The sequence below is a fragment of the Clupea harengus genome, chromosome 9, assembly GCF_900700415.2.
Source record: "Clupea harengus chromosome 9, Ch_v2.0.2, whole genome shotgun sequence".
In the NCBI taxonomy this organism is placed as follows: Eukaryota; Metazoa; Chordata; class Actinopteri; order Clupeiformes; family Clupeidae; genus Clupea; species Clupea harengus.
The window spans coordinates 14,374,915-14,396,620 of record NC_045160.1 but is presented as its reverse complement, the minus strand read 5'-3'; the positions used below and the strand labels follow the sequence as shown (position 1 = coordinate 14,396,620).

The 21,706-nt window shown below is 49.4% G+C and overlaps 1 protein-coding gene across 5 annotated transcripts in view; it reads right to left on the bottom strand.

Moving 5' to 3' along the window:
- bcas3 (BCAS3 microtubule associated cell migration factor) overlaps positions 1–21,706 on the bottom strand; it is a 243,483-nt gene that overhangs the window by 188,877 nt on the left and 32,900 nt on the right. For all 5 annotated transcript variants that reach the window (XM_012824095.2, XM_031573597.1, XM_031573595.2 and 2 more), the window contains exons 13-15: positions 19,066–19,159; positions 8,353–8,486; positions 395–659 (exon numbers count right to left, since the gene is read on the bottom strand). In XM_012824095.2, the coding sequence (XP_012679549.1) occupies positions 395–659; positions 8,353–8,486; positions 19,066–19,159 (493 nt within the window). The remainder of the gene's footprint in view (positions 1–394; positions 660–8,352; positions 8,487–19,065; positions 19,160–21,706) is intronic.

The following is a 21,706-nucleotide window of genomic DNA, read 5'->3' as shown; positions in this document are numbered from 1 at the left end:
GAAGTGGCACAGTGGCCCAGAATGCACTATGAACATCCGGAATGAACACGGATGGGATGTGTGTGTGTGTGTGTGTGTGTGTGTGTGAAATGTACTAGTGTGTAAGTCTGTAAAGGTGACCTGTAAGAGTTTCAGGGGCAGGGTGTGTGTGTGTGTGTGTATGTGAGTATGTGTTTGTGTTCATCACACAATGCAGAACGAATCTGGAGGGGCTATGGGAAGACCAGGGATGAGGCTATGTGTTTTTGTGTGTGTGTGTGTGTGTGTGTGTGTGTGTGTGTGAATCTGTGCATATGCATTGAGTGCTGTGTGTGTGTCATCAGCCAGAGGGGACGGGGAGGAGGCTGGTGGGGCTCAATGTGTGTTTGTTTGTGTGTGTGTGTGTGTGTCTCACCATGCAGCGGCGACCCAGAGGGGCTGCTGGACAGGCCAGGGATGGGGCTGCAGCGTCCGCCCTGCTTGCTGCTGAGCTCCTGCTCGATCTCCTCCAGGCCGGCGCTCTTCTGGAAGCGGCTCATGCGGTTGACCACGCGCGGGGACATGTGTGTGCGGGCGCACGGGGCCCCGCCGTACGGGTTAATGGGGAAGACGTGCGAGGTGCCTCGGAGGGTGCTGATCACCACCCAGCGGCTGTCGTGGCTGAAGCAGATGTCCTGCACCTGAGAGAGAGAGAGAGAGAGAGAGAGAGAGAGAGAGACACACACACACACACACACACACACACACACACACACACACACACACACACACACACACACACACACACACACACACACACACACACACACACACACACACAGAAGATTATCAGACAGACAGACAGTAAGATGAACAGATAGATAGCCGGACAAATGGTAATGGGATGGTGAAACCAAAAGTACACCGAAAGGTAGATAGGCATGAAGATAGCCAGACACTCACGCAGTTGGATAAATATACTGATAGTCACACACAAAGAACAGATAATTGAAGGTCAGGTTAAAGTGCAGACACTAAAGGTATGAATCAAGCCTCAGACAGGTTCCTGACAGCCTCCGAAAGAAACAATTCCCGACTGCTCCCCAAATCCAAGGCCAAGCCTAAGGCAAACAGGGTGATGATGGGCGAGTGCACTTAAACTGGGTTTAAATCTTGCGCTCTTCAACAGCCCCTGTGTTTGCGTCGGACAATTAGGGCTGTTTTTAGCGAGGGGGGCCGGGTCTGCGCCACAAAGGAGACGCGTCGAGGAGGACAAACACCACAGCAGATAGACATCTCACCAAGTATGTCAGACATGTGAGAGAGAGACAGGGAGGGAGAAAGAGAGAGAGAGAGAGAGAGAGAGAAAGGGTGAAAGAGGGAGAGAGAGAGAGATAGAAAGAAAGAAAGGTGTTTATTATCAGTGCTGAACAGAAGGAGGAATGAGTGAAGGTGTGTGTGTGTGTGTGTGTGTGTGTGTGTTATCAGAAACTTGCTGCAGGTCACAGAGCCACCGCACATCAGACTAGCATTCCACAGTGCCACTCTGTCTGCCATGTGCCCGCTCCTTTCATCTCTGCCCATCACTGGGGCCGTCTCCGCATTCCCCACCAAACTGCCCTGGCAATGACAGCTAATGGCACACCCTGCACATTCCAGGGGGATTCTCTTACTCAGAGCGAAGGGGGCGGGGGGGTCTCTGAGTTGGAGAGATAAACTACTCCTGGCTGGCTCCTCTCACTATCATCAGAAATGCCCTTTCTATTTACGGTCTTCGATTCATTCATTTGATTTGTCTGCTCCTTGACAGGCAACACTGAGGGCACGCCACATGCCATACCTGAAGTGCAGGCTCGGCGATACTAACTCGTGCCTGAATGGCCGCAGAAACTTTATCGCGACAAAACATCGCAATCAGGTGTGTGTCTGACGCCTTTGTTTTTAGTGGCGCGGTGTGACTGCGAGGCCTTATCTGGACCCTTATCTGGAGCATCGGTCTGACTCCTTGTGGCTGATGAGTCATTCCAGAGATGGTGGCGCTGATAAATGACCACTTCCGGCTCTGATGCGCTGTTCCACAGAAGTGTGCAAAGCCCTTAGAGGTTTAAATCAGTGCGGCTGATTTGGACCTGATTGCATTCACTGGAGCTTTCAAAAGACTAATGTGAGAGAGGTGGGGGACAGAGAAAGCAAGAGAGAGAGAGAGAGAGAGAGAGAGAGAGAGAGACTGGGGGGTGGAGGGGGCGTGAGGGAGGTGGTGTTGCAGAAACCAGACTGACCTTTCTGGTCAGTGCACTAGCGTTTACAGCGTGTAAAGTCATGTAGGCCCCACGGGCAGGGGCGGCCCATCAGTGGAGGTCTATTTACCTGCTCTGCACACCACGTCCACCCGCCCGCTCGCTCGCACGCTCGTACGCTCGCTAGTTAGGAGAGCCGTTAGTGTGAGTCAGAGCAAGAACAAGCGTCAGGAGTGGAGAGGCAGCCAGCCGGGGCTGATAAGGGCGGGTGCCTGCAGCCCGCCCGCGGCCATTATCACTCCTCCTTATTTGTTCTGCTCGAGATAATGCGTCTCTCCAGGCACTCGCCCCCTTCTGTGGCTCTGAGCTGTTTACAATGCGGGGGGCAGGGGGGGCGGGAGTGTGTGCGTAGGGGTGGGCTGATCAAAGCCCCGGCGTGGAGGCAGGCAGCAAACGACGGCGCTAGCCGGTGACAGTTTAACCCCAGCTTCTTCCCTCCCTCCCGGCCATGGCTGCGGCTATGGCTGGCTGGCCAGATGGCCCCGGAGGTAGCGGAGAGAGAGAATGTTTTACATGCCCTTCAACGGCAACCCCCGCTAGGGCCTGAGGTGATCCGCGGAGTGGTTGCCTTTTACTCTCAAATCTGCCCCGCGTGGTGCCAACCACCTGCAGGTATCCTGCTCATAGGGTTCGCAATGATACACTATGTCCTTCACATGGCCATGCCACAGGCCAAGATGACCAAGCCCTAAACTCCATTAGGCAAGATTACACGTTTCTTCAAAAAATAGCAGGAAGGTCAGGTCCAGCATTCTCCTACAGCTAAGGACCAAATGCCAATTAAAACGTCATTCTTCTCATCTACAAACAACTTTTCATGTTTGAAAAAGGGAAAAAAAGTCAGTTTGTTCAGAGGTGTCACGAAGACTGAGTGTGTGTGTCTTGTGTGTGTCTTCAAGTTTGTATGTATATGTGCATCTGTGAGTGTGTGTGAGTGTGTGTGTGTGTGTGTGTGGGTGTGTGGGTGTGTGAGCATGTGTCTGTGTGTCCACTTGTGTGTGAGAGTGTGTTTGAAGTCTAAACGGAGTCTCTCTGTCTAAAGTGTCAGAGCAGAGAGCAGCTTTGTGTTCACATCCAAACATGACACCACGCTGAACAAGTATGGGTCCAGGCTCTCCACGGATAAATATTAGTTCTACTTAAGCAAATAAAACCTCACAAGTTGCCAAATAAGAAAGACGCTTTTGACAGATAAACAGCTGCTAAGCCAAACATGATGAACATGCATTCAAAACGTGGAACAACGGAACGGAACTGAGTACCCTTACACATAAATATCTATGGTTAAATTAATTTTAGGAAATCTAATGAATTACAGCTGAGGAAAATGTGGCTCTCTGGATGTCTTTACACCGGAGGTAAGTGCTAAGAGGTAGTGCTGGAGAGGACTGCAGAGGGCCAATCTAGCAGATATCACGTCTGTGCACACGGCAGGTCTTCGGTAGATAAGAGCTATCAAATTGGCTTGCTTGATTAAAAAAGTAGAAATCACTTTAAAAAAAAATTGTCCTGTCATAAAAAGAAAAGACTGAATGAAAAACCCCTTTCCTCCCTCTCGGGAGAGTAAAACATGAACGTGTACTGCTGAAAAAGAGTCTCACTAAAAAAAAAAAGAGAAGAGAAGAGCGAGTACTGCTGTCCAAAAGCCACAGAGTGCCACGACTCCGAGCGCAGTCGCTTTCTATTTGTGTGAAGCTCTGAGGCCTCCCTGCTGTTCGGCATGTTTGGCCTGAGAGGTTCAGCTAGGGAGGCAGGCAGGCAGGAGAGTCAGAGCAGCCAAGGCCTCTGGGCCTCTCTCCCACTCTCCTCTCCTCTCCTCTCCTCTCCTCTCCTCTCCTCTCCTCTCCTCTCTCCTCTCCCCCTCTCTCTCTCTCTCTCTCTCTCTCTCTCTCTCTCTCTCTCTCTCTCTCTCTCTCTCTCTCTCTCTCTCTCTCTCTCTCTCTCTCTCTCTCTCTCCCTCTTTTCCCTCTTTTCCCTTTTCTCCCTCTCCCTCTCCCTCTCTCTCCTTTATCTTGGCTTCCATCTGGCCCATCCAGCTACCTGGCTGTCCGGCTGAGGTTAGTGTGTGGGCGGCTGTGGGGCCGACAGGCGCCTTGCAAGGGTATAATGAGCGAGGCCCTGACACGTATAACGGCCCACTGCACTGCACCAGGAAGTCATTCATCTCCCGGCTAGCGCGCGCACACAACATTCATAACAAACAGCGCCAGGCCAGGAGGTAAGTGCTGTTTAGTCCAGTTAGACTTTAAGTAGAAACCGATATTGGAGGAGGCCAGCTATAGCAAGAGAGGCCAGGGTGGATCCCCACAGCTATGGCCATATACCTCTTTCCCACTCACACTGAAAGCCATTTATTTATCACTATTTTGCTGTCACTGTGTAGTGTGGGAATGGGAGCAAAACGGTAAAGTCACACTGTTAAGCGAAATTTATGCTACTCCGATTTCACGGAGTCGGACATAGGGAACGCCCCTCCGAACACAGGGAACGCCTCTCCGACTTTAACCGCTCTCTCAGAACCCTCTCCGAGCACCTCGGAGAGGCTGTCGTGCACCTACTCATTTTTCTAACTTCCCGTACGAGATTCCCATACGAGGTTTGCTCGGAGAGGGCTCGGAGTAGCATAAATTAAGCATTAGTCCTTCACCTGGCAAACTAGTAGCATTAAGGGGAATCTTCTGAGGCAACCCCAATGATAATTGAAACCACTGAATTGATGTGTTCGAGAAGGGCAGGGGGGTGGGGTTCAACCCTTTCATTCACTCCACTGATATCAGAGTAAGCCCTTGCCCTATTGACGTGCCATTGTTTCTATCAGGACTGTGTAATGTCTATGTCAATCCATTTAACATCTTCTGCAAGTGAATGGGATCACTTTGAACCCTGCCTTTTCTTGGTGAGCTGAATTTGAGATATTCAACTTGGCTTCAGGTATAGGCATAGAAAAGTAGTTTATATGCTAGCTGACTAGCTGCTGGCTAAGGAAGCTTTTAAATAAACAGTTTAAATGGCAGAGTTCCATTTGCATGAAATGATAGCTAGATATCTAGCTGACATTACAGTCTCCTTTACCTATAAAATTATACATACACTGCAACTGCCAACTGTTAAGATGGTTCTTAAGCTAGAGATTGTTCATGGCTAGGTTAATTGGCATGAGACCTCGCATGTTTTACATGTCTCGCAGATGTTCGCGTTCTATGGCATCCTGTTAAATACAGTCACGTGGGAATACATGACACCCATGACTTTACCGTTATGGAAGACTGAGTGGGAATTACAAATTTGTATGCATCCCGTGTTGTGTTTACCTGATTCATTAATGGGTTCCATATGTGAAAGGGGCTATGCTGTATAGGATAACCCGTTTATCGTTCTTTTTTTTTTTCTTTAAGGGGGCCGGGAGTGGGGCTGGGGTCACGCCATAGATGACGTTTGCCTGGCCACACGGACAGGAAATGGATGACTGCCCTTTTCCTGTCCAAGCAGGAGACTTCACAGGGGTCCAATAACTCCTCTTGAACAGCCATGACCTCCATCTCCACACCCGTTAGGGTCCTGTGTTGTTGTGTTTTTTTTTCTCTCCATGCCCTCTGAATGAAGGGCAAGATTTTTTTTTCCTCCTTTGGCCAACACGGTCCATTTGCGAGGGCTCCGAGAGTCCAGCGAGGCTGGAGACGCCCTGGCTGTGGCAAGTGCACCGCACGGCCCCTGAGGGACAGAAGAGGAGGCGGGGCTGCGGCTTCACATGTTATAGGTGTTACGTGACCGGGGCCTGACCCAGAGGTGCCCTAGTAAAAGTCTCTGGTCAGCGGCACTCGCAGATTGTGATGGGTATTCCCAGGCACTTTAAAGTGGTTTTAGCACCGCTGATTGAAAACACATTTCTCATATTAAGGGCTTTTGTGTCTGGGCTTTCCAGGGTGTTGGCCTGAGGAACAGCGATACGAAAGAGGAGCGAAAGTGCAAGAACCACGCTGTTCCTTCTTTGAATATTACACGGGGCTATAGAGGGAAACCGCGCAAATACACTGGAAGAATGAACATCCATTGCTTTTATGTGCCCTTTACCTAAACCTGCAGCACAAGGCCCCCCCAACATAAGTATTTTGTCCTCTACGGTGAAATCAGCTAAACCTTTGAACAAGCAGTCCCTATATGTAAATCGTATGTTACACTCATGTTGTATACAATGGCTAAACATTGTGTGAGTTTAGGGTGTGCACAGCACAGTCTGATGCTCTGAAAGGGAGTAACTGAGGATGTGCGGTGTGTGTGTGTGTGTGTGCATGTGTGTGTATGTGTGTGTGTGTGTGTGTGTGTCATAGGCACTGTGGTGGATAAAGACCTCCGCGCCCGTCTCCATGAAAACAGCCCTTCTCTGGCACCAGAAGAGTCAGAAACTTCTGAGAGGCCGGTTAATGATTGCCATTTTTCAAAGGACGCTCTGCTGACCATCAAATTTGATTAACTGGAGCGAGCGAGAAGTGCAATGTCAAAAGGAGCCCATCCCTGCTTGTAACTCTGCACTAGATTAGATTTCCCTGCTCAGGCGAGGAGATGCTGTGTGTGGAAGAGGAAACATGAAGGTGTTTTTGTTTTGTTTTTACTTTATTGGATGAGTGGCTCTCTGCTCTCCATGTTGTTTGAAATCGCCATGCACTATTTATCTTACAAATTGTCTCCGCTTTTAAACAGCATTTGCTCTGGACTGCCATGAATTGATTCCGTGGGGTTATTGCTCTCATTCCACAGCTGTAAATAATTTGGCTTTAGCGCTAAACTGCATGAAGGGCTCGCATGGTTCCGAATCATCCCTCAAATCAATTAGAGCTTTGCTCAGATCACACCCAGACTATCTTCCAACAAAAGAAAAAAACACAGTCTACTCTACAGCAAAAAAAAAAGACAGAAAGAAAGAGTTTCATTTAGGCAGGAGGTGTTGTTGCCATTTTCTTTCTTGATGGCAGTCACCCATGTCCCAAAGATTTTGATTCTCTTCTTCTAAGAGCATCTGTTTCTGTGGTAGCCATCACACTAGCTGGCTTATGTATTCCAAACAAAGTACCCCATACAGCAGCTTTAAGCCATCATATGGAACAAACAGGCACTTAAAAAGGTTACTGTGTAACTGCATACTCCATAAGCACGGCACTAATATGTACGTTACTCATCACCAATTAAATATTAGAATAATAACAATGACAGGAAAATAGAAAGAGGTTGGGAGGGGGACGAGGGGAAGGGTGGGAGGGAGGGAGACAGAGAGAGAGACAGAGAGACAGCTGGATTCACATACTGAAGAAATTAAAGAGGAAAAGTGGGAGCAATCAAACAAGACTAGAGAGAGAAAAAGAAAAACAGAGGAAAAAAGAAGAGAGAGAAAGAGAGAAAGAGAGAGAGAGAGAGAGAGAGAGAGAGAGTGTGAGAGAGAGTGGAGAGCTCTACACACAGGAGGCTCTTGGGACTCCTTGTAGTGGAGACATCAGCCCAGCTCTGACTTATGTCTCTTGACAGTATTTAGAAAACACGCGGAGATACACTGAGGATTAAAAGTGTGATCTCAACGCAGATATGACGAGTTCTTATAGAGCAGACCCCACTGTAAACAGCGCTGGGTGGCCCTCAAGGAGCTGAATGATTTAAGCTTCGAGTAACATCTCAAAAACGCACCGTTAACGGGCTCCAGCGACGCAATATTTCAGCATCATCAAACAAACAGAGGACGAGGAAGTGTTTTTGCGTGACTAAGTGTGCGGGCGCGCGCGTGCTTAGCGCACATGGACAGTGTCCCAAAACATGTCTGGTTTACATCAACCCAAAACATGAAGTTATCAGTTGTCTCTGGGTTTTTTTGATCAAAGTACACAGACTGGAGATGATGGAGACTGGGTGAGCAAAGTGAGCACATTCGGGAGGCATGAGTCTACGTCTCGCTTAGAAGACGCTCGCTCACTGTTTGAGACCCTTTGAGCCTTCGTGATGAGGATGTGAGATCTCCAGGATGGACAGAAGAAAAAGGGCCTGCTTTGCTTCTCACTCCAAGAGAGTAACCTGCTCACCTGATAACAGAGTGAGACTGCTAGTGAGTCCTTACCTTGGCTTCCGTTTCGCCACGATGAAGAGTGTACAAGTGATGCACGGCACTCTGGGAGGACGCCCACGGGTGCGTCAGGACCTGGAAAACGTGGAAGTCGTGGCCCAGCGAGTCTGTGGTCACCAGGAGCATACCTGTCGGACAGAACACATATTGGTCAATATGAAACGATTAAAAACAACAAAAACACAATGACACAACAGAAGAACGCTCCCATCTCAGGAACAGTAATCGTTTCCAGAATAAGCTCATCAGGGTGACGAATGCCCCATTAGCACATGGATGCTTCAGAATTACCCAACCACATCATGAAACTGCAGACAAGCTATCAATTGTCACAGTTGTAAAAAAGCCTAACAACACCCGCCTATGACAATTTGTTCTCCCAGCACGTTGTCATGCGGCGTATCTTCCTGAAGGAACCGTAGTGGGAGTGCGTGGTCTGTTTTAAATGCAACCACAGCAGTACCCGAGTTCACCCTCTGATGACAGGCCCATTCATTTCTGCACTTTTATTTGAAGTCGGCTGAACTACAGAAAGTATAGCTCACACAGTAAACAACACACTTAGCAAAACCACACCAGAACTAACCCAACTCTAAACTCGTTGCCTATGAAAATGAAGCCCCGCATTCAACATATTTCCTAAAAACAGTTCAACAGAGCATAAGCTCCAAAACTGGCAATGGAAATGTCACATTTGCATCAACCCACTATGCCTCAATGTCATAATTAATACAATGATGGTTGCCCATTTTCCGATGCAGGGCTTCGAATGCGGAGACAACATTAGGTTTTAATTAGCGGTAAGTCTTTACTGGGTGGCTTTGGTGTGTCAAAACCAAGGGCAAAGGATTAAACGATGAAATTATTAAAATGTTGTAACACATGCAACGAGGGATGGAAAAAAAAAGAGAGAGAGAGAGAGCGAGTTCCGCAGAAATAGCTTCAACGTCGCATGAGCTCATCCACCCTGATGTTAACCTTCCGACTTTCACACCCTTGTCCGGCATCCGCTGAAGGAGAGCGTGAGTTTGCCCACTGGGTGGCAGGGGAGGGGGGTGGAGTGGGGTTGGGGTTGAGACTGGTGGGGTGGTTGTGGTGGGTGAGGGGGTGGGGTTGGGTGGTTGCTTGTGGAAGCACATGTGGAGATTACTCACATTAAAAAGAAAACATAACGGGCCAGTGAATTAGATGGTGGTTAGCTATTTATGCTGTATCAGAGGACTAAACCGAGCGACGGGCCCCGGCCATAAACTAAACCCACGCCCCAAATGAGGTGCCAAGCCACAAGAAGCATTTGCGTCAACTGGGAATACATGGAAGAGAGGGCCTTCTAATTATAGAGGCTGGAAACGGAAGCGTAGAGTGATTAGGAGTTTAGGCGCTGCGGTATGTTTATCTGGGAGCTTCCTCTCCCTCACCCCATCTCTCTCTCTCTCTCTCTCTCTCTTTCTCTTTCGCTCCCTCTCCCTCTCGCTCTCCCCTTCCCTCCATCCCTCCCTTTCTCCCTCTTTGCTCCTTCACCCAGCCAACCCGCCAGTCCACCCCGACCGCCCGCCAGCCTTGCTCGCTCCCTCGCTTGCTCGCCTTTGGCTTTGACAGATGAGGCTTGGCCTGCACGCTGGGACGCCAGTTTGCTGATGGTACACTCTGTTCTCCAAAAGCCAGCAGAGGCTGGAAAAGCAGCCCTGGGGCTTCTGTGGCCTTGTTGAAATACAGGGCCTCGCGAAGAGGCGTCAGTTGGTTAGCCAGGGGGAGGCCAAATTAAAAAGCAGGCTTCACGGCGCTGGTTAGCCACTGTAAAACTTTCGGGAACCTGAGATGTTAGAGCAACTTTTGACACATCCTATTTATAACACCTCATATCCCCAGGGCAGAAGTGTTATTTACAACATTCTGTACAAAACGGCAGACACATACACACCCACACACACATTCATTTAAAAAGAGTGAACCCCTCATTTGCCGTGTGTGTGTGTGTGTGTGTGTGTGTGAGGAACAAGCGTCTTGTGTGGAGACAAACTAGTAATATAATGACTTGTCTCCCTCGAAAGCTGAGAGCACTGTGAAGCTATTTATTTCCGGCGCTTTGTTTTTGTTGTTGTCTTTCTGTCACAGCTCTAAACAGAAACCATGTGCGAAAAGCCCTTAATGCGGGAGGGATGTTTTACTTCAGTGTCCGAAGCATTCGGCTGGACTGGCAAAGCCAGATGATGTCAGCACACCCACGAGCGCTGAGGTCTTCCCATTCGGCGTCAGGGAGAGACTGAATCAAAAGTATCCCCTTTTAATTAACAACATTCAGCTCCAGGACCTTTGAAAAGCAGGGGGGTGTGGGGTTGGGGTTCTCAAATTATAAACATGTGCCTTAGGAAGTAGCAGGACAGTTTGGAGTCAGAATGATCTTGTTGCCAGGGACACATCCACTTCCACATAGATGACAGCGAGTCAGTCATTTGGGCTTTTGTCTCTGTGGTGGGCAGATGTGGCAAAACGCCTGGATGCAGTGTGCATGGACTGCATATGCATATGTTTGTGTTTGTGTGTGTGTGTGTGTGTGTGTGTGTGTCCATGTGTCTGTGAGGCGGCCTCACATTGCGCTGCCGTGCTGGCGGAGGTGTTTACGAAAGCTGTGGAGGAACACACACACACACACACACACACACACACACACACACACACAGGGTGCTGTGATAGCCGGCCGCGGCCTGACATCAAAGCCGCCCACTCAGGCCCCAGAGCGCAGGCCAGGCTGAGAGCGATCACAGCCGGGAGGGGAGGCCACCCGCCCCTCCAAACCATCAAGATAACCAGCGGCCAGCGCAGAACGGGTTGTTGTGTGTATGTGTGTGTGTGTGTGTGTGTGTGTGTGTGTGTGTGTGTGTGTGTATGTGTATGTGTGTGTGTTGGGGAGAGGGACTCGCTTGGGTCGCCATGCGGTCAATACCTTGTTAATCTTTTACAGACAAAGTGAGAACTTCAAAACTCAACCTGTTTGATCCTGATGCCGGGGCCGGGGGTGGGGGGCGGCAGGGTAGGCTTTGATTTTTGGTGTGTTTGTGTGGCAAGGACCTAACGAGCGCTGGAACCCAGGGCCTGGCACGGCGTCCGGGTCTGTAGAGGCGAGGGGATGAGACGCTGGGTATGGACCGCATTGGACAGGAACGCGGGAAAGGAGATAATTGGGGATAGTGGTGGTGTGTTTATGTGTCTGTATAGGTGTGTGTGTCTGTATGTGTGTGTGTGTGTGTGTGTGTGTGTGTGTGTGGTCGGCCGCACAGCAAGCGGGTACTGTTTGTCTGGGCACAGGGGCACAGAGACTACACAGCTCAAACATGGCACATGGAGCCTGTGGGCACTTTGGCCGGGGAGGATTCTCAACACTCTGAGCTTCTAAAACCACATCCACAATTCAACTGAGGGCTGAAGGAGGAAAACAGAGAGGTTCATGGTTCATTTGGCAAACAGTAAAGAATAATGAAAAAGGACCTCATCATAAATCTTAAATCTGTTTTACAGACAGACCACCTGATAGGGGTTCCTTATGGCAAGAGAACACGTCAGTAATGAAGTAATGAAGGAATTACTAGGAAGGAATCAGTATAGGATTATATACTTTTGGATATGGTTAGCTCAAGTTAAGTGTGAGTTGAGATTAACACTGAAGAAATCCTGGATCAAAACCTGATTCAACCACAATACCATCTTTTAGCTTACGGTAAGTGGCAGTTAAAAAAATAAAAAGAAGTTCTGTGAAGATCTAATTGTACAATTGCGACCAAAACCATAACTGGTCTCATAGCTGGAAACCATATTTGATATTTTCCACCAGAGAAGCGCATTCTCACAGAAGCTTAGTTTGTCTAACACAGCCCTTTGTGTGTTTTAAAAGCCCCAAAACAAATTGGTCAAACCGCAATCTCCAGATAAGAGTAGGACTGTGCAAAGAACTGATGAAAAGCATAATCCTTTCTCAGCAAACAGACAGTTGGTGATAATCTCCTTTCATTTAAATGTTCCCTTTCTATTCGGGAGAGTGTTCTGTTAACTAATTAATCCCCTGAAACATTTGCCACGGCAGAAGAGATTTCACAGCGCTTTGCGCCCCTGGACGTTAAGACCATTAACTCGGATGGGAGAGTGTGTGTGAAACTCGATGACTCCTTGTGGGCAAGGCCAGGGTCTCTTTTCTCTTTTCCTCTCATTTCATCAATCCATTTCATCCTGTTGTTGGTGATGGCTCTGGTGAGACAAGGGGGAAAAAGGCAAAACAGAGGGCTCTGACCAGACAGGCCATAATGCGCCCGCCGCAAACAGCACACAAAAGTGTAAAGCATAAAGCTGTCAACAGAACCACAGCCAAAGGCCAGGCGTTGGGCTTCTCACACAAACAGCGAGACATCCGGAGAGGGATTTGGATGGTTCCTCGTAGGTCAAGCGTCTGAGGAGGAAGAGGAGGAGGCGGTCGAGGCAAAGGGATCGGCTGGTTTGGGAGTCTGTTTCCACTGAGACCTTGAGTGAGGTCTGTCTCTGATCCGACTGCGATTTTACAGCTAAGGGGCTCAGGGAGCGACTTCCCAAGATGCAGCCTTTTTACCACCTTTACGGAAACATCATAAAAATAGCAGCTCCGAGAGCGCTTTTGGCGTTTCTTTTTGGACAAACAGTCGGCTTACAGTGCCTATAATATACTCCGTCTACCCATATACACGCTGAATAATTATTCACACTCAGCGTCTCAACAACAACGTTCCAATTTGGATGAGTTTGTGTAAATATTAAATTTAAGGCCTGAGGCCAGGCTCAGGCAACTGACATGGAGGATAGAGTAAATGGATTAAGACTAAATGATTAATAACAACAATAGGGAGAGCCTGATGTCCAAGTCATATTGCAGCCTACAGACAGTGATGCAAGCCATGGGCTTTGCCATTTGAGGAAAACACGAGTTGGTCAAAGGGCTGTTGAGCAGTCAGCCAGGCTATGAAAAAGACACACAGAGATCCAAACAAATCCAGGGAACAAAATAAAAATAATAATAATAATAATAACAATAATAATAATAATAAAAGCAAACAAGAATAGGAAGAAAAAACAATCCACTGCACTGGGGGATTTTAACAGCTAACAGTACTTCCTTATTAGGTAATGGCGAGAATATTACATAGATTATGGCATGAAAGACAAGTCGCTTCTAGGTGATAGAGAAAAGAAGAGAGAGAGAGAGCGAGAGAGAGGGGGAAGAGAAAACTGTTATGAAATGGAGCTCATGCACCAGTTGAATTCCACTAATGCCTCCCTCCCTGCTGACCGTGGGCATAAAAGGGCAATGTTTCAGCCTGATGCTTAATCCCCTCTGATTGTCCTACTGCGTTCATGCTCAGAGCAGGAAAAAAAGAGAAAAATGGAAATCTGATCCTCTGACACAGTTACATTAAAACCCACACAGACAGGCGTACACACACATACACTCACACAAACAGATTGACATCTCACACACACACACACATGTATACACACACAAACAAACACATACATGTGCAGATAAAGAGACTTGGTACAGAGAGAGGGAGAAAAAAAAAACACGCACGCACGCACGCACGCACGCACGCACGCACGCACAATCTGCCACTTCCACACAGAGAGAGGAAAAAAAAAAAAACAGAGACACGGACACGGACACACACACAGAGACATAAACGTTCCCAAACAAATTCGTCCATTTCCGAACCCCACAAACACCAGGCAAGGCTGGCGCTGGCGTGTCGGGCTCGTCCAGGTCTAATTGCTAGCCTTGTGTAAAGACAGGCGTTCCCCCCCCCCCCCCCCAAAATAAATGAACCGATAGGTTAGCCCAGCTCGGTGAGCATACCACGGCTCTCCACAGCAGCTTGTGCACACGGGCTCCATTTTTCTCTGGCCGGCCTCTCCCCCTCACGCCTGTGAAAAACACAGTGAACTGACAAGGCCATAAAATACACACTCATCCACTTGGGCGCTACGCCGCTATTTCGGCACCGTGCGGCTTCGGTGTGTTACTAAAGTGTCAGGCACCGGCTGATTATGATTGTTTATGGCCTGTATTCTCTCACCATAGCTGTTAGGCAGCCGTGCGGACAAATTGCACGGGGGCTTTGCAAAAGCCAGAGTGACTTGCGCCTGGAGGAGGTGACGGCGCGGGAAGAACAGGCTCGGAGTTTGCATCTATGAAGTCAGCCTTCCTCTTTAAGAACGAGGAAGTGAAGGGGGAAAAAAAAAAAAAAAAAAAAAACATCTTGCCAGTGTGATCTACGCCAGGCTGATCTGCCACGCAGGAGCAGATTCCTTGATGCTTATCAGTCGCGTGATTGCAAGGAATTACACCGAGCCTCCTCACAACACACACACACACACACACACACACACACACACACACACACACACACACACACACACACACACACACACACACACACACACACACACACACACACACACACACACACACACACACACACACACACGTCCTTCCTCCTGTCCATAATCACACTAATCATGCCACGTACTGCCCTAAACCATTCACCGCACCGCACGCTGAAACCCAGTAACCTCCCTCACCACCTCCTTCTTCTGTCGACCTTCTCCGATTTTACATTCACAGAGTCATGGTTCTGGCCTGGTCGAGTGAGGAGGGAGAGAAGGAGGGCGAGGGCAGGAGGAAGGCGGCGGACAAGAAACGAGCAGCTCGCGGCCGTCCGAAGTGGAGGCTTCACAACTGTGCCGAGCAGAGTCCTCTCATTATGCGCCTATGAATAGATCCCAAAGACACTGCGGTGTGTGTGCCAGCGCCCCGACTGACCACCGTCTTTTGCCCTCGGCCTTCTGTTGTCTTTCCAACACACACACACACACACACACACACACACACACACACACACACACACACACACAGGCTGGGTTTCTTACATAACCTTTCTCAGAGGAGCTCGAGTCTTTCCAGTCACTGTCAAGTCTCTGCATTGTTTCAAAAGCTGGTCTTTTTTCTTCCTCCCCCCCCCCTCTCTGAAGGTCTGCCCGGCCCAGAAGGAGTGCGGTTGGCCATAAATGAGCCAGACACTTTCCACCGCGGCTCCATTCATATGCAGCCTGGTCCAAGCCCGCCACTGTGAACGGCACCAAGGCTTTCCAGCTAATTAAAATCAAACCTTTCCTCTCACACATACTCCACAGCTAGCAGCTCTAGTTTTCTCCGCTTTATATCCAATCATGTGCCATGACAGTGTCGGCTTCCGAAATAACATAGTGGACGTGTGGACCATCTATAGCCGTTGCTGACTTTAGCTAGTCCCTCTCAGAAGGCCAATCCAGTTCAGACTCAAGGTCTCATTTCTACACCAACAAGAACCCCCCACACACACACCTCCCCCACCCCCCCCAGACCTCCATTCTTGAGGTCTTCATTCTTGGTCGCACACAATTTCATAACTCAAAACAATCATTACAGTGGTTTAGATTTATAACAGCCCAAATGGAGTGATAACAGGCACATCCATAATTCAGGTGGGAGGCTAGCCCTTTGATGTCTACAGGATCTCATGGTTATCTGAGGCCGGCCGACTGGAGAGCTCTTTTTACAGGCCTGCACAGCACTTGACGGCAGGCAGCCCATAGAGGCGCCTGTAAACTCCACATGCATAGACTGCGGCCTTCTTAAGCAGGAACAAAGAGGACCACTGCATACATTATATTGCTTGGTGCAAACCCAAAACACTATAGATGACATGAACTGGAGCTGTGCATTGCACCCTTTAGTTTGGTGCCTTTTTTCTTCTTTCATTTCTAAAAATGACAGCCCTAAAATCAACCGTCTGTCTGAAATAAGAAGCACGTTCTGTAGTGGTGGGGTTTGTGCGAGCAGTTGCCTCACGCTGGTGTGATTGAAGGTCTGCGTGTTTGTGTAGCCCGGTGCTCGCTCTCGCTCTCTCTCTCTCTCTCTCTCTCTCTCTCTCTTTCTCTCTCTCTCTCTCTCTCTGCCTCTCTTCTCTCTCTCTGGGCAAAGCACTTTGCTGAGGCGCACTCGTAAAGATGAAAGCGCTTCATGGTTGACAGTCTCTGTGTGGTTGACCAGAGCGGTGAGACACTGGGCTTTATCTCCCACTCAGCGCCGCTCTGCTCTGGGATTATGGGCCAAAGGTTGCCCTGCTGGCGCACTCGGGAGGAAAGGTGAGCCAACAGCGCCCCCTTGGGACTGAACCTGACGTGTGTGAAGATTCACCTTAAGTAACAGCTAGGGTTTCATGGTGTGGTTTGGAAGGCTTTGAATACGATGTTCAAACTCTATTTCTCAGATCACTACCATGAAACTTCTCGGGCTAAAAACGAACTCTCAGGCACATACATTCAAGTATATGTGAACATAAGCAAAACAACAAGAGGTGAAAAAGTGGTTGGTACATCACGTGTTCCCCTTCATACTTCCTACTTCATCACCTAAACAACTTACTCTGACACGCATGCAGTTATTAAATTCTGTGACATGTGCAAAGCGCCTCAATCAGGTTGAATGAAAAGCCATTCCTTCTTCATTTGTGTGCATATTCTGGTGTTTATGAAGGCCCAGACTCGACTCTTAATGTGTAATCTAATCACATTAGGGGCCAGTTTCAGATAATGCTCCTGAAAAGCACGAGTCAACCGTTTGGTGAATCCCTTTTTCTGAAAAAAAAAAAAAAAAAGCCTGGAAATAGTTTGCTTTCATTTTTTCCCCTTCCTTTTTGGATGGATGATTCTGCCAAGGTCTTCAGTTTTTATAAACTCTCCTTCAGAAAAAATAACAGGAGATCCGTCTGATGTCTCCCAGGGACACAGCATTTCCCTCTGGATAACCTTTGCTCGAAAGACAGCAAAAGCAGCGGCTTGCAAGAAAAGAGCATGCTTGTCTCTTGTGGAGCTCCTCACATCAAGCAGTGTTGCTACAGCCGCACTGACAGACAAAAACTGCAGCCACCTCCAGTCTCTCCTCCTGCATTGCACTCTATCCAGTTAAGATGGTAGCTTAGTAACCTTCAGCCAGCCATCCAGTACTGACATAAATATTATATAAATATAAAAAATATTAACAATACCGGTCTTATAAAACAATGCGTGCTAGGTGCTGGGTGATTGAGCCACTCCAAAATAACACGCTTGTATCTTCTCCTCTTGCACAGGAGAAGGCATTTATCTGCAGACAGGGCTTACAGAAGAAGAGAATGAGAAAAGCAGTGGGGAGAGAAGCGTGTGGTTCAGCTGTTCCCTGAAGAGGTGCGGAGTGTGTTAGTTAGTGAGAGCAGGTAGCGAGGGGAGTCCTCTGGGCACCATGGTCACGGGCAGCTTTCAGCAGCCGCTCTATTGGCACGGCCCCAGCAGAGACACTGACTCAGGCACAGCACACAGACACCTCATTGTGGAAGGAATCCATATCCGGAAGGCCGGCAAAAATGGCAAGAGCGGAAGGATAAAAAAAAAAAAAGTAAGGGGGGAGGAAAAAAAAAAGATGTTTCTGAATGAATCATAGCTGTTGAAAAAAGAAAGTGAGGGGCAAAGAGGAAGGTCAAGATGCTTCCTTTTCTTGTGGTCATTCACCCCCACCCCACCACCCCAGCCAGTCAGTCAGCAACTCTGAGCTGAAAGAGTGACCAGTGAATAGGTTTTTAAGATATGCTCTTCACAGTGGACCAAGAGAGCGGAGTCGCTTTACATTGTGTTGAAACAGACCGAAGCGTGTTGTGACACGGGTGACTGAACGCCCGACGAGTTATGGAGCCGTCGCCCCCCGTCCCGTCCTCACTGGTGGCCCTTCAGGGGCTTCCATCCGAGAGGAGCCTCTTCTGGTCTTTGAGGAGCGTAACCGAGCCCCAGCGGGCCCTGAGGCAGCTTGCGGGTGTCACTCCCAGCCTCCCAGTAGCTCAAGCTCAAGTGTGTGTGTTTGTGTGTGTGTGTGTAAGGGGAGGGGGGAGGGGGAGGTAGCGGGGGCATCAAGGGCCCATCCATGCTTACAGGAGAGAGACAGGGATCAATAAGCACCGAAACACAAGAGCTTTACGCGCAGAGTGTGAGTGTCTGTGTGTGTCCATGTGCGTACGTGACTGACTGAGTGAGTGTGAGTGTGTGTTTGTGTGTGTGTGTGTGTAGGTATGAGCGGGTTGGTGTGTGTTCTCAGCCATCAGATCATCTGTCATTTGCGTCACCTCTGCTTCAGCCCTCAGGCCCAAGTTCACCTGTAGTTGGCCACACAATGGCCGTCACTAAATCGCTTTCTTCAGCCACTCTTTGGTGACAAAGACAACAAAGCAAAAGTGCGGCGGATTTCTCAGCGCTCCCTGTGGCAAACACTTTCATATACCCCCCTCATAATGTAATATTAGCAGATGTGACAGAAGAGTCCTGAGGATGATGATGGACGGAGTGAGTCTAAGGGCATGAGAGAGGTACAGAGGGAGAGAGGGAGAGACTGCAGAAGAGTGAGGCGCGGCTTCACACTCAAAGAACGTGCCACTGCGGCCTCTTCGCCTCGCTATAGTCTCCTCCCATGTAAACCGTTTTAGAGTTTCCATAACACGCTCCGAAAAAAATAAAGTACGGGTTGCATTTGAGGCCTGAAAGGAAACACTGGGTTGTTTATCTCCGTTAGGTGTGCGCTTGCTTTGTGCTTTGGTGAGTTTCAGTGAGGCGTTGCGGGTGTTCGCTTACCGCTCGGGTTGAACGCCATGCAGGATATGGGTTTATCATGGGCTGGGAAGTGGGCCACGACTCCCTCACCATCCGAGTCGTCACTCACCAGGACCTGACACAAAAACACACACACACACACACACACACACACACACACACACACACACACACACACACACACACACACACACACACACACACACACACACACAGAGAGAAAATCAGTAGTGCAGCACTGTTTTTTTCCAAAGTAACTTAAATGCATTCTGACTTCTTGTTTGCCTTTTCTCCCTCTATTTTAGACCTGGCACCACACATACAGATGCAATTCAATCCTCAGAGTTACATGCAATGTGTTTTTCTGAAGCAAAAATATGGCTTGGCGTCTCTGATTTAAACAAAGAGTCTGTTCCAGGCTGAGCTCCACTGCTCTGACCAACATGGACATCAAGCCCTTCCACATCTCCTCCTCCACCTCCTCCTCCTCCTCCTCCTCCTCCTCCCCCCACCCGCCTCCTGACCACCATCCACCCCGCTCCAACACCCCCCGTGGACCCTAGCCAACCACCATCTCAGGCTGGTCCGTGGCACACTGGGAGGCACTGGCAAATTTATCATGGCCACCAAACAAAAAAACAGGACAAGACTTGCCAACAAGATTTTCACGACCTTTCTGGACACGGCATCCTCTTACTAACTGACTGACACTGTGTGCTCTCTGCACACTGAGCTGATCCAGCGCTGCGCTACCACCCACGTCCGGCAGAGAGACCTCCAGAGAGATGTAGTGTTTGTGTCAAACGCCAGACAGGCCTGGTGCCTGGAAACCGCCCCTGGGCCTGGACAGCGTGGCTCCGGGTGGCGTGAGGGCGGAAGAGTGGAGGAGCGACGGCCAGCAGCACAGGCTCAGAGGCAGGCAGGCAGGCAGGCAGGCAGGCAGGCAGGCAGGCAGGCAGCAGGGGAAACCCAACACTGTCAGTGGCGTTATGGATGTCCGGGCCAGATAAATGCCTCTCGGTTTGAAAAAGAGCAGTAATATGGATCTGTAACTCATCCCTTTATGTGCTGCTGTGGCAGGAAACAACTCAGAGAGGGGGGGAGAGGACAGAGATGAACGAGAAAGAGAGAGACAGAAAGAAAGAAAGAAAGAAAGCGAGAGAGAAAGAGAGAGAGAGAGAGAGAGAGAGAGAGAGAGAGAGAGAGAGAGAGAGAGAGAGAGAGAGAGGTAGGGAGGGAAGAGAGCGAAGGCCTTTGAGGGAGGATTCTCTGGTCAGTGGCCCTATGTTAAGTTTTGGTCATGAAAGAGATTGTAACTAAGGCCAGACATCAGGCTTGCGGGGCGAACAGTGATAAATCTGCAGGAGTGTTGCATTAAGGACCAAACTGCTTTTAATAGGATCCAGTCCAAACAAAAAACAGCCTCGCGCTCAAACTGAGACATTTACTCCAGCTCTCCCCCGTCCAGAAAAAAAAGAAAGAAAGAAAAAAAGAAAGAAAAAATGCCCTGGTGACACAAACCAGATCCCTTTTATTAAGGCTAAACACAGACAATGTTGTTCTGTAAGGGAATCCTGTACTGGGCTTTGAAAGTGAATTAGCGGATGCAGGGTGTGTGTGCATCTGTGACTCTGTGTGTGTGTGTGTGTGTGAGAGAGAAAAGTAAGCCTATTACACAGGGCAGCAGAGGGGTGGTGGGGGGTGGGGGAGGTCTCTGTGACGGCCTCTCCGTGGGAAGAAGGAAGGTGGCCTGTTTCTGTGGCGATGGCAGGCCTCGTAGGCTAGACTGTGCCAAAACAGCGGGGCTAAGTAAACAGAGCACAGGGGAGGGAGGCCAGCCTGGCACAGCAGGACCACCAGTCACCAGTTTAACCCCCCCACCCCCCCCGACCAGCCCTGCAGGCCCCCCACGTTCCCCAGCTACTGCAGCCCTCGCAGGGCTCAGGGAAGAGGCCCCGGCGTGATGCAGAGCAGGCCTGCTGGCCGGAGGCGGCAAAGACACAATGGCTTTCACAGCAGCGGCGCGGCGCAGCTCGGTCCGAACAGTGGTGGCACACAAGCCTCTGGCACGCCAGCTCGGCCCGACACGACACAGGCGTTGAGCCTGGCAGGACCACCAGGGCGAAGGGTGGCGGAGGAGGAGGGGTGAAGGTCGGGGCGGTTGGTGAAGAAAGGGAGGGCGCCAGATGAAATGGGGCAGTGCCCTGGCGGCCTTGGCGTCTTGTGAGGTTTTCGCGCCAACGCGCGTGAAGCCTTCCTGAGAAAAACGTTTTCCACCACCGAGCCACTGGGAGACGGGGTTGCATGAAAAAATTAAACGACGGAAGAAGCGAGAAGAGAAAAAATAAGTGTTGAGTGTGGTGAATGGTCGTGCGTAAGCAGAATGAATCACACCTCTGTCGGGCTGTGATGTGTGGGGTCGGCCCGCCGCTGGCTCTCCAGAGGGACACACAGGCCCACAAAAACCAGTGGATCTGTTTGGTTAGGTCAGACCCAGAGAGAGACGGAGAGAGAGAGAGAGAAAGAGAGGAAAACTGATAGAAAAAAAAAAATATCAAATCTGGTCTAACTTAACCTGTCACGAAGTTTCAAAAAAAGAAATAAAGCTCCTTGAATGTGAGAACGGCAAACATTCAAATGAGCCTGTAAACCTGACACTCTA